Source organism: Papilio xuthus, unplaced genomic scaffold (assembly GCF_000836235.2).
Source record: "Papilio xuthus unplaced genomic scaffold, Pxut_1.1 DF829660.1, whole genome shotgun sequence".
NCBI classification, from domain to species: Eukaryota; Metazoa; Arthropoda; class Insecta; order Lepidoptera; family Papilionidae; genus Papilio; species Papilio xuthus.
In genome coordinates this window covers 2,035,371-2,049,681 of record NW_013528989.1, presented here as the reverse complement: position 1 = coordinate 2,049,681, position 14,311 = coordinate 2,035,371, and the positions used below count along the sequence as shown (strand labels likewise).

Below are 14,311 nucleotides of genomic sequence, written 5' to 3'. Positions count from 1 at the left end.
TTGTCGTGTCCCTCAATATCTTTAAAAAAAAAACATTGACCTCAATAAATGGACCGGCTATAAGACTTAGGATTTTGTGACTATTTGATTTTCACTATTTTGGCGCTGCTAGTGTCTTGTTGCAGTGATGATTCGAACTAATAATATAGATAGAATTAAGTGTCATGTAACATCAATAGACGCGTTTAAATCGGCACAAAGCAAAAGCTGTAATTTCCAATCGCCAATCCATTTATAGTGTGAAATAATAAAGGGACTTTTTTTTACACATTTTTCGTCAGTATAAACCGGTATAAGACAGTAAAAACATTAAGAACAAACCAAATTATATTTAGAATACGAGTATGAAGAATTAGTAAAGACAAAAAACACATTTCTTATATTTTCAAATAACGCAAATTCACAGATAGGATGTCAATGATTTTAGATAAAAATTCCGGACACCTCATTTCCAGATAGTAGTCATAGACGTGTTTTGAACTAGGACGAATACAAATATCTTTTTAAATAATAAAACAATTAAATCGTACATAAATTATGGAAACAGAAACGTCAGATTAGCGGCCATAAAGCAAATTAATTTTTTCACCAAAATACTTTTTAAATCACGAGTATAGCGTAATATGTAACTCGCTTATTTATCAGGGTTTTGAGTGATAAGTTGGAAATACCAGTCCTGTTTTATAAATCGATATGGTCACCGTCTAACTTGGCAAAGAATCTTGAATAATAAATAATTTCGTGACGTTTCGGGACGCACAACGGCCGCCATTTTGGCGCGACGCCAAGCGCGCCCAGACGGCGTTTAAAGCCACTAAAACGTAAAACGGCGTATAAAAAAAAGGCGCGAAATAACATCTGGGTACGTTTATATTACAGTTTATTACAATTTCGTTAAGAGAGCTGTAAAATGAATCATGTTATAATAAAATAAGATACTTTTTACTACCTCTAGTTCAGACTAGACAGGAAACTAATAAGGTGCAGAACCAAAGAGTTTTTTATACCATGAAACTACCACTTCCCACTAAACTTGCAAGTACATTTTTACATATGCAGCAAACTTCAAAAAGCATAAATAAAATCAACTAAAAACAACACCTCTATTATATATTTAATTAACAAAATCTGGATGACGGAGCTTTGCTCGGTATTTTTTTTTTAAATTTTGTTTTTTTGCAATTATATTTAAGTAGGAATTACTAATAAAATGATGAAATATGAATAATATTTTTCGATCTTACCGATAGAAAAAAGTTAAGTTTATGTTTAAGTTGATTATCGATAAAACACGATTTATCGCCCCCGAAAACCCCTATACACTAAAATTTATGAAAATCATTGAAGCCGATTCCGAGATTCCAATTATATATATACAAGAATTGCTCATTTAAAGATATAAGATAAAAAGAGTTAAGACCTAATAAATGCTTATATAAATATATTATCAACCCATATGAAGACATCAAAAAATGGCTTGATTCGTGGATAGCCTCAAAAGACGAACACTTCTGGCGTCAAGGTATTCGAGCTCTACCAGAAAGATGGGAAAAAGTTGTGTCTAGCGATGGGCAATACTTTGAATGATTCATTTGTAACCATTATTAATAATAAAGTTATATTTTTATCGAAAAAAAAGCGCGAACTTAGTTGCGCACCTAATACAAGAATTGCTCATTTAAAGATAAGAAGAGTTAACACCTAATAAATGCTTATATAAATATATTATTTATATACTTATACCAAAGTATATAACAAAGAAGTAAATATCAACGCTAATATCATATGATAACAATTTTCTTTATATTTAATACTATGTTAACTATGTACCAATACCTCAGTAAATATTTAACAGAGATATCAGTCATTATCGTATATATTACAAGCTGTGCCCGCGACTTCGTTCGCGTGAAATACTGTCTTTCAGATGCGCTGTACTGGACATAAAAGCAATTTAGAAAAGACCTAATTTTACTCCTCTTTCCCTTCCCATCCTTTTTCTTATAAGGAAAGGATAGTGGAAATGGACTTTTCGGATGATAAGATGCATGGAAAGGGAAAATATTTTCTTTCAGTGCATCCTCTCCGTCGATTAAAGATAGGCAACGTATATGCAATTGCGTATGTCTATGGACAACGCTACGCTATTTCAGCGATTTCAGGCCGCTCGCTCGTTTCCCACCTTATAATATAAAAAAAGTAGAAAATAAACGTAGCCTAAGTTACTCTTAATTACATCAGCTATCTGCCAATAAAGTCCTGTCAGTATTGGTCCAGCCATTTCAGTGATTAGCCGGAACAAACAAACAGACGAAAATTGTAAAATATGTTAATTTGGTGTATGTACATATAGAACATAGTCTGGAAGAACAAATAGGCAACGATATTATTTTTTTTCCTTGCAGACGGATTCGTGGGCGACAGCTAGTCGGGTAATAAAATTAACGAATGTAAAGCCGGGAGGAAATAGCTAGTAAATAACTAAAAGGTCAATTTGTCATTCAACCTTCGTATAACTGGGTTACACGCGAATCGAAAAAACGATAAAACGAAACAATTTGAATAGATCGATTATTATGAAGGATTTAACAAAGAATTGTATACTTCGATTGAAATCAAAACCGAAATGTATACTAAGAGACAAACGACAAATTACATACATTTTTTTATATTAAAAGGTGGCAAACGAGCGAGCTGCCACCTGAAATCGCTGAAATAGCGAAGTGACCGTTGCCAACATACAAACGCAATTGCATCCGGAAAGTCCATTTCCACTTCCCATCCTTTCCTTATAAGAAAAAGGGTGGGAAGGAAAAGAGGACTAAATAAGGCCTCCGGGACGCACACTCATCAGACTGTACACGGAATTGCTTCCACTTGACGCCTGTCTTCTCTGTGGTCGTGGTATTACACCGGACGAGCCGGGCCAATTCGTGCGAAGATGTTAAAGCGGGCTCTACCACTATTATTAAATTATTTTGTGAAAATCTTACATAATATTATAAATGCGAATGTTTAGATGGATGTCTGTTATAAGGTATCTCCAGAATGGCTGGATATCGAGGAAATATGACCATACATCGGTACTTAGTAAGATTATTTTTAGAAGAGTCGCGGGCGACAGCATCATTCAGCAAAAATTGCAGTTTTTTTTTTCTAAATTTACTAATATTTCTTTTACCATTCCAACTAAGCTCTAGGCTTGTGCTAGGATATGGTTTACGACAATAATCGAATCGGGATTCGAAAACCCGATGATCGGAAAACCGTAACCTTAACCATTAGGCTATTGACGCTTAATTTTATAATTATAAATACGAATGTTTAGATGTATGGATGGATGTTTGTTAGAAGTTATCTCCAAAACAACTGTATGTATCTCACTGAAATTTGTCATAGATGTAGAACATAGTCTGGAAGAACACATAGGCTACTATTTTTTAAATCCCCGCAGACTGTGTCCCGGACGACAGCGAGATAATATTAACAAATATTTTGTCTATGGTTTACCATAACTACTTTGGAATGGTACATAATAGAATATGGAACACAATTCGATTGCTATCAGATAAATGAGTCAGATTCAACACAATGTATCAACGTTTTTGAGGTCATCATGTCACTGAACTCTCAGACAAACAGCACGAGATCGATAACGTGATGTTACGGAAAATGACGTCAGTTTAAATATTTAAACCAGGTAAAGACTTACTTCTTTATATTATAAATGCGAATGTTTAGATGCATGTTTGTTAGAAGATATCTCCAGAATGGTTGTATGGATCTTGATGAAATTTGTCATAGATGTAGGATATAGTCTGGAAGAACAAATAGACTATTTACTAAGTTTTAACACCGAGCAGACGGAGTCGCGGTCGACAGCTAGTCTATCTTATTAATATTATAAATATGAATGTTTAGATGGATGTATGTCTGTTAAAAGGTAAATCCAGAGAAGCTCAACGGATCTTGATAAAATTTAGCATAAATGTAGAACATAGTCTAGCAGAACACATTAACTCCTAAATAAGATTATTATTAATTCCGCGCAGACGAAGTCACGGTCGACAGCTAGTCTTATTAATATTATAAATGCGTAACTTTATATGGATGTTTGTTAGATGATATCTCCAGAACGGCTGCATAGATCTCGATGAAATTTGTCATAGATGTAGAACATAGTCTGGAAGTACACATAGACTACTTACTAAGTTCTCCGCCGATAGGTAGTAATATTATAAATGCGAAAGTTTAGATGCATGGATGTTAGATATCTCAAAAACAGTTCAACAGATCTTTATAAAATTTGACACAGATGTAGAACATAGTCTGGAATACACATAGGATACTTATAAAGTTTTATTAAACTCCGTGCGGACGGAGTCGCGGGCTTATTGTTTACACCAGTGGTTCCCAAACTTATTTTGTCTACTGCCCTTTGAGAATAAATATTTTTTTAGCGCCCCCATATTAGAGTTTAAGCAATCTTTTAATTCATATTAGTTGATGTTCACAAGTTTTTGCTAAGAGGCCTCCTAGCTAAATAAAATTACAAATCACCCCCAGGCCTCTCCACAACGCCCCCATTTTCTTTCTGGGTCTCTTACCGCCCCCTTGAGACCTGCAGCGCACACAAGGGGGCGCTATCGCCCACTTTGGGAAAGACTGGTTTACAATATAGATGTTCATTTGATTAGTTATGTAGTGTAATTGTGTCTCCCCCTTTTGTTGTCAGACGCCATTCATTATATTTAATCAACGTAATTGTATTCAATGAATTGTGAACGCGACGAACGGACGGGATGATTCAATTTTATTTATAGCAATTTGGTAATGGTTTGTTGACGTGGGGAGCGTTTGACGGGGCTTTAACGGGTAGGTAGTTAATGCCGCGTGCATTATTATAATGATATATATAACCATATTATAATCAAATCTGTTGTATATATCTTACTTATATTATAAACTAGCGGTCGCCCGCGACTCCGTCCGCCTGGATATACAAAAAAAACTTAATTAGTATAGCCCATCCATCCATCCATCCACATCACATCCATCTAAACATTCGCATTTATAATATTAGTACGTTAAATTCAAAGGAATTCTTCAAGGCATAAATTCCAAAAAAATGAATAAATAGTATCCTATGTCCGTCTCCAAGCTCTAAGCTAGCTCCTCAACAATTTTCAGGCATATCGGTAAAGCCGTTCTTGAGTTATAAATAGTGAAACTAACACCACTTTCTTTAATATATATAGATGTGAATGTTTAGATGTATGTTTGTTAGAAGGTATCTCCAGAACGGATTAACGGATCGCACTAAAATTTGGCATAGAACATAGTCTGGAAGAACACATAGGCTACAAATTAAGTTGTTTTTTTTTACGATTTTGCGACCGCTAGTATTATAAATGCGAATATTTAGATGGATGTTTGTTACAAGGTATCTCCAGAACTGCATACATCTCGCTATTTGCCATACATATAGAACATAGTCTGGAAGAACACATAGGCTACTATTTTTTAATACTGCGCGGACAGAGTCGCGGGCAACGTATGTCCATTAGTAAGTAAAAATAATTTTGGTTGTTTTTGATGCTTCTAAATTAAACGTATATAAATTTTATCTTGTAAAATTTACTTTTCAAACTTACGATAGTTTACGTAGGAACCCCATAAGATTTGACGACATCAAAATGTAAGAAAGATAAACTTATCTTAAATCTTGATAAAAAAAATATGTTTAATGATATATTTGTCTCTTTATCTACGAAATGCCTTGTACAAAGAATTAAATTCGCTACCCACTTAGTCCTTACTAATATACATACAAAAGTAACTCCGTCTGTTTGTCTCGCTTTCACGCAAAAACTACTGAAGCGATTAAAATGAAATTTGGTACACAGATAGTGTAGAGCCTGGGGAAGGATATAGGCTACTTTTTAACGCGAAAAAGGGGTTGTAAGGGGTTGGAAATTCCTATGAAAGTATCGTCATTTTTACAGATAGAAGCTTGAAATTTATTTTTATACGAATATAAATTACGATACAATATTTATTGGTAATTTTTAAATTACAGGTCAAAGAGCGATTTACAAAAAAAAAAAATCACTGAAAAAATTCTTCATACGAATACAGAGAATGATATATCCATGGGTAGGAAATAAATGTCCTCGACTGTATACCTCGTAATCCATGATAATAACTGACATTTGTTAGATTCAAGAACTTGATAAAACAAGATTGAGAGGCATTCGTATTACCTGCGTTGTATATCTGTGATACATTATCTGTTCATTTTTCATGTTACAGTCAGATTGTAGAAACGGACTTTATTAAAAATGGCTAAGTTAAAAAAAAATTGAAACAATGAAACGCATTAAAAAATTAAGGGTTAGACAATATGCATTCGCTCCGAAGCGCCTCCATAACGAACTTCAAAAATGTATAGAACTAACATATAAGTCACGTGATTGTCGCGCCTCAGTTTCATACACATTTGATGTTGTCTATGAAATCGTTACGAAGCGAATTCATTTCGTCTAACCCCTCTTGTTTGCTGAAACTTTAGAATATTATAGACAGAACTTAAGAAACGTCTGAGAATGACTACTTTGGAAATATCTGGTTTCGATTATCGGTTATGGTTACGTACATATCTTATTTAAAAAAAAAACGATGAAATCCTACTAACAAAGATAAGATTACGATATAAAAATACCAGTAAAACATCGATAAAATTAACGCACAACACTACCCGAATATCGCTATTAGCTTGTGCTAATTGGATGAATCGATGAGTCAGTAACGCATATTACGTTGTTATGTTGGTAATGGATACGTTAAAACGTTATTCAAACCAGTTACAACTGTTTAATAAAAACGTTCTAATTAAAGATGGCTCCTACGTAAATAATTGGATACTAAAATTAATGTTTTAAATTAACTTGATGAATATGATCTTTGTTATTTTAAATTTTTTTCATATCATAAGAGACGAAGCGAGCGGCCACCTGAAATCGGTGAAATAGCGAAGTGACCGTTGCCCATAGACTTACGCAACTGCATATGCGTTGCCTACCTTTAATCGACGGAGGAGAGGATACACAGAAAATATTTTCCCTTCCCATGCATCTCATCCGGAAAGTCCACTTCCCATCCTTTCCTTATAAGAAAAAGGGTGGGAAGGGAAAGAGGACTAAATTAGGCATCCGGGACGCACACTCATCAGACGAAACGCGGAATTGCTTCCACTTCACGCCTGTCTTCTTTATTTATTAGAAACATACATGAATATTAATTTGAGTTATTCTTCATATAAGTCGTTATATTAAGGAAAATTTAGAGATTGACCTGAACTGTTACAAAAAATACTGTACTATTTTAGACGAATTAAAAAAATGTCCCTAATAAAAGAAAGATAGGAGAATATTAATCGAATTATAATTTAAATTTGAAAAAGAAGAAGTTATTACTCAATAAAATTATAAAATATCGATATCGATGACTACAGTGTGTTCACATCACTAGCTAGTGTTTACTCGCCTTCAAATTGAGGCGCTAGTGATGTCATTTCGGACAATTGTCTTGATATTCTCGCAAACAATTCGCGATGAATTGCGTTTGTCTCTAAGCGACAAGCGCGTGTACAAGATTACAGTTAAAAAATATACTATAGGATACGATAACCTTGGATTTATATAGATATTAATAAACCAACAGAAATGACATGACTAACCAGTCTACATTTTTTTTTATATCATAAGATGGCAAACGAGCGAGCAGCCACCTGAAATCGCTGAAGTAGCGAAGTGACCGTTGCCCATAGACTTTCGCAATTGCATATGCGTTGCCTACCTTTTATCGACGGAGGAGAGGATGCACAGAAAGAAAATATTTTCCCTTTCCACGCATCCTCTCATCCGGAAAGTCCACTTCCACTTCCCATCCTTTCCTTATAAGAAATAGGGTGGGAAGGGAAAGAGGACTAAATAAGACTTCCGGGACGCACACTCATCAGACGAAACGGGGAATTGCTTCCACTTCACGCTTGTCTTCTGTGTGGTCGTGGTATTTCACCGGGTGAGCCGGGACAATTCGTGCGAAGATGTTAAAGCTCGCTCTACCACTGTTAAAACCTTAGACTTTCACAAGTCTATATCCATAAACTTAAATCCATAGACGAAACATTGTCAGTTAACAAAAATTGGAATGTCTGTATGTCATTTCGAGAATTCATGTATTAAATTGCTGATTACGAAAAACTAATTTTTAAAATGTACGTCTGTCTGTCCGCAATGCTGCGTTTGTAATTTAGGAATATCTGGTTTCGACTATCGGTGCTGGTTACGTACATATTAGGATTTCATTGTTTTTTTTTAATAAGATCTGTACGTAACTAACACCAATAATCGAAACCATTTTTTTTTTGTGACTGAGTAGTCACTGTTTGCCTTGAGGAGGCATTTACAGTTTCACCGGGCTTGAGGTGGCCGAGCGCAGATGGCGCTTAGCCTGAACCTCGTTTATGAGTAACAAGACTCGAGGGCTCCCTCAGGAGCCTCGGCTCGGGCTGTTACTTCATTATAGTTACCGGGTTGGGAGGTCAACGAGCTCTTAGATCGCTTAGGTGGACGCTCCATGGAGTGACTGGTCTCAAGGGCCCCCGAGAGGGGACCTCGGCTTGGGCTGTCACTCATAATCGAAACCAGATATTCCCAAAGTATTATAGTCAAGCTTACAGGTTATCCCAGGTACGGATGGACCGATTTTGACGGGACTTGGACCAACGTTTTTAAAATTCTGCGTTAACGAAATCGCGGGAGAACGCTAATCGCAAATAAAAAGCTTTATTACATTTGCTTTTGCTAAAAGGTACACAAAATAAATCTTATTTCAATAGAATAAAGTTCAATTTTATTTGCACCAAATTTGCTCTCCTCACCGCCCCTGTTACAATGACCTCGGAATAATCGAACCCGGGACTCTGCACACATTGAATATGAATGAACTAACGTCATGTTAACGTGAATAACTAAATTATAAACCATCGGTAAATCCCCACAATACAAGGCCTTTTTCTTTTTTATATATCAAGTAATAGACGTAATGCAGTAAACAGCCTGAATGTATGTTAGAAGGTATCTCCAGAACAACTGCATGGATCTCGCTGAAATCTATATATATAAAAGAAAGTGGTGTTAGTTACACTATTTATAACTCAAGATCGGCTTTACCGATATGACTGAAAATTGGTGAGGAGTTAGCTTAGAGCCAGGAGACGGACATAGGATACTATTTATTCTTTTTTTTTTAATTTGTGCCTTGAAGAGCTGCTTTTTATTTAACTTAATAATATTATAAATGCGAATGTTTAGATGGATGTGTATGTATATATATATATAGATTTGGCGTATCAAATTAAATAAATAGAAATTAAGATAAGCTGGTAAGTTTATAAACGTACTAGATATCTAGACTTTGTTCGCGTGGATTGAAAAAATAATCTTTATTGCCTGGCACGTTTTCGCGTGGAATTTTATCATTTTGTATGAGGTATACTTCTGTACTTTACTATTGTAGACTGTTCATATACAAATTTTCTCGCAAATCGTGCTATATCCCTTGTTCACATGTTAACGTGTTCGTATAACACAGTTGAGGACATTAATTTCCTACCCATTTCCATAAAATTTGACACAACGCAAGTAGGAAGATATTTTACTAATATTATAAATGCGAATGTTTGGATGGATGTTTATTTGAAGGTATCTCCAGAATGACTGAACGGATCTCGATTAAATTTGACACACAAATAGAACATAGAAGAACTCATAGGTTACTATTTTTTTTTTAATTCCGCGCGGTCGGAGTCGCGAAAACTAATCTTGTTATAAAAATACAGTGTTGTAGCTCTTAATTTTTAGACATTATTAATTAGAATCCTTTAGCGCGAAAGTCTTGCTCTCATTACAAAGTCAAGTGTCAGAATGATCAGTGAGGGGACATAAACGTCGACATTTTAGTAAGGCTAGTGTTGCGCCACACCGGCACACTGTCGGATTTTCTTCCAAACAGTTGGTGATAGTTTTACGATATTAAGTGGGAAGGGAATTAAATTCCTTGACTACATACGTAGATACGTTTAATTATGATTTGTATAGGCCAGATGGAGCGCACGTGCCTATAAATATCTGACGCTTACTGCCAATAATGTACGTGTAAATATCAGGCCATCTGGATACGAAGTGAAGACATTATTCTGGTATTCAAGAATAGAATTCGACAAATTAGTATGATTAACATCATCAGCTCACTAAGTACCCACTGAGGGTCTTACCTACCCTAAGTGATGTGACTAGGTGATAGTGAATGCTGGTCCAGTGCATCACTTCACACATATCTTTGACATTCACAGATATGTACAGCATCAACATGTTTTCCTTCACACTAACAATATAAGATAAATGTACATATGTAAAACACATTGGTTTAGTCGGGATTTAGCAGGACCTGAAGATTATAAGTCAAGTGCTTTAACCCTTGAACACACCCTTAACTCTTATGATTGGAAAGATGGAAAGGAATTGGTAGAGGAATGATATGAAGAAGAATGAAATATGTCATAGATGTAGAACCTAGTCTGGAAGAACACATAGACTAATAAAGTTTTTTTTTTAATTCCGCGCAAACGAAAAAAAAAGTAAACTGAGACATGATTTTGCAAAGTCTGGCAGTTATTTTAAGAGCTGAGATCTCTGCCTACGCTTTTTATGTCACGTGAATGTGTACGAGATATATTTTTATCTTTCGTTTTATCCACTAAATGGGCGTTAAAAGACTACGTTACTGTATGTTTACTTTATACTTTGATTATAGAGAAATGGACTAGGCGATTAATAATATTGAAGTGTCTATAATACAAAAAATATATCGTACTTTTAGACATTAATAATTAGAATTCTTTGTCGCGGATGGCGCGCTTTCATTACAAAGTCAAGTGTCAGATGTAGTGAGGGGACATAAACGTTGATATTTAAGTAAGGATAGTGTTGCGCCAGTAAACCGGTACAATGTCGGATTTTCTTCCTAACAGTATGTAGATGTATGATTGATGAAAAAAAAAATCGTATATCGTAAAAAGCGTTGATTAAGGCCAATTTTTTTTTCTGTCTGCCTACTTCGTTTGTTCCAGGTAATCTCCGAATCGATTGGACCGTGTTTGAAGTGACTTTTAGCTGTGTGCGAGAGTTATCTAAACCATTTCTTTAATTCCGCGCTAACAAAGTCGGGGGCAAACGCTAATATTATATAAATTATGCCACTTGGGGAGCGGGGACGGGGTGACGTATAGATGACACTCATACCTGTCATATATTGATGACACGTAATTTTGAAAAGACTTTATGAACGTAATTGATAAAATTTTACACACACAAAAGGAGCATACACGCAATTTGTTATTACTTGAGAGTGGAGAATGTGCGTCGTGACAAGTCCTGTCTCTTAAAAGTCAAAGATCGTATATATTTTTGATTAGTTAAGATACTATATTTTTTTCGGGTGCTATTGATAATGTCAAAATGCGGTTTAAATTTTTATCATATACTATGATAACTTAATCATTTTAGCGTAAAATATAGTACATATTTATTTATTACATAACATCAGTATTAAGTTTTATAAATGTTTAGATGTATATTAAAAGGTATCTCCAGAACGGCTGTATAGATCTCGATTAAAGGCATAGATGTAGAACAGTCTGGAATACATAGGGTACTAATCTAGGTTTTTTAATTCTTCACAGACAAAGTCGCGGGCAAAAGTTTCAAATTATAAATTGTTTTTATAAATAAGCTACTTTACGAGATCTTTTTCAGTTTTCTAGCTAAAAAAAAATTGCGTGAATTATAAATATATTTCTGTCTCAGTTATTCCAAAGAGAATGAGAGAGACGGAATAATGAAAGATATGTATTTCTATCTCAAATGTTCCAAAGAGAATGAGAGAGACGGAATAATGTGAGATATGTATTTCTATCTCACTTGTTCCAAAGATAATGAAAGAGATGGAATAATGTAAAATATGTATTTCTATCTCACTTGTTCCAAAGAGAATGAGAGAGATGGAATAATGTAAGATTTATGGTTAGAAGAGACATGTAGACAATTATCTAGTAACGTATAAATAAATAAGTTGTCTGTTTGTTTATGATAAAGTGTGTGCTTGTCTGTATGTTTATTCACGTGTCTGGTGACGGCCAGGGTTTGTTTACGGCATTCCGATGACAAAGAATTTCTAGGAAGTAGTTAAGACTAGAAATAAAACACCACAAAGATTATTGTACGCGACTGAAAAGATATTTTTTTGGGACAATTTTTTATTTGTGCCTTGAGCCTAAAATACTGAACCGATTTTACCTTGTGTGGTGTCATTCGATTCGTATTCTTCTCCTAAGTGTCATCACTATGACTTTAAAAAAAATAACTGTTAAGTGAACAGCTGCATGGATCTCGCTTAAAGGCATAGATGTAGAACATAGTCTGGAAGAGTACATAGGCCTAATTACGTTTTTTTTTATTACGAGCGCGAAAGAAATAATATTTTTATTTTCAGCCAGTGTTAAAGGTAAGGAGGTTTTATTTTTTTTATTAATTATTTTGCATAGTTTTTCCTGTATTTCTGATAATTACGCTCCCATATCCTAAATCAATTACGACACATACAAACTGACTCATACATCTCGCTTTATCTGAATCATTGCATGAAACTGTGAACTGAACGATTTCCTTGACAAGTTTAAATATATTCATATAAGGAAAGCTGTGTTTTCCGTGATGCAAAAATAAAATTCAAAGTATTGAGGTTGTCAAATATTACAACGGCTCGGAACATCGCACGAGTCGTTGCGCAGAACACAATGTAGACGAGTAAGGGGGAGGACACTGGCAGGATGCAGATGACCACAAACCCGCCAAAAACATTCAAACGGTCTATACCTAGCCACAATCACGTTAGGATAGGTTCCAAGTATGGTGACGGCCCCTGAGCAAGCGCCGGATATCTTTGGAAGATTTCCTTCGACTTGAAAAAAAAGGAGCACCGTAAAAATCTCGCGCGGGAAACGGTAAAGGCCCTGTCTACCTCTTCATACGTTTAGAAATGGTAGGCAAATTACAGTTTTTTATTATTCAAATTTATTTTTATCTTGTTTCCAAATCTTTGCTAATCCCCGTAGAATTCGACTGTCGTAAATTATATTATTATATTTTTGTCTCTGTTCTAGTCATAAAGAGTGTATGAGATGACAATATGTGTTGCAAATGTCTTTGCAATGGATTACCAATAGATCAGTTCAAATTTCAAATTAAGTACGACAATTATTTTATTTTTCTTAACGTCTATTTTTTTAATAAAATTAATTTATTCATTGTTAAAAATGATTGAATTAAATTAAGAATCTTATTACTATCGAAAAGAACTATACAAAAAATATCATTTAACATAAGAGTAACAAAATGGCCATAAAAAACTTCAATGAACATTAGTCAATTGTGTTGAATTAGTAACAAGTGGTTCTCATTTTAAAATCGTAAAATACATTTAAAGTAATTATCTAATGTTTTTCTGATTAAGCATTAATTTAAACTTTCGAATTTTCATTCACACTTTACGTAATATTTTACAATTAAAAATGTATATGAAAAATTCGAACATCGCAAAGTTTAATGACGTAAATAAGCAGTTTTTAGGCGATAAATAAAAAAGGTTATGTACAAAAACTCAAAGTACATGTTTTGCACTTGTATTCAATATGTTATCTGTCCATTTGGTATACTTAATGAGGACTTACGACTCGTATTGTGCGTTCGCCCCGATGACGTCATTGGCTTCCAAAAATAAGCTCTCTCCTTGGTTATACCACACTCCATCAGGTCCCTTTGCACAGAAGAACAACTTTTTCGCAACAGGTACAATCAATTCGACGTTTTTAGTCGACTTTTCTTCTAGAAATCGACCCTCGCAGTCCCCACCACGAGCCGCCGGCACCTCGGTTAATGACCACACATCGAAATCTAACCCGTTCACATTCAAATTGTAAACACATTTTAACTCGGAACACGATTTTTCATTTACGTCCACCGAAAATATCCATGGTCCGGACGATGCGTTCGTTATTTTCAATAAAAATAATAATAGAAAAACACCACTAGTCCGTAAAGAACGCACTGCCGCCATGACAACTGCCACTTGAATGAAATAAATGGGCAATGAGCAAGTGTGAAGTTAACAGCGATTCGAAGGATTGTAC

The 14,311-nt window shown here is 34.8% G+C and overlaps 1 protein-coding gene across 1 annotated transcript in view; it reads right to left on the bottom strand.

Annotated features, from left to right (window-relative positions):
• Nucleotides 1-14,273, bottom strand: part of LOC106115975 (metal transporter CNNM4) — a 30,098-nt gene extending 15,825 nt beyond the window's left edge. Inside the window, exon 1 of the mRNA XM_013309670.1 lies at nucleotides 13,853-14,273. Within this exon, the coding sequence (XP_013165124.1) occupies nucleotides 13,853-14,238 (386 nt within the window). The 5' untranslated portion in view covers nucleotides 14,239-14,273. The remainder of the gene's footprint in view (nucleotides 1-13,852) is intronic.
• Between the last annotated feature and the right edge of the window lie 38 nt (nucleotides 14,274-14,311).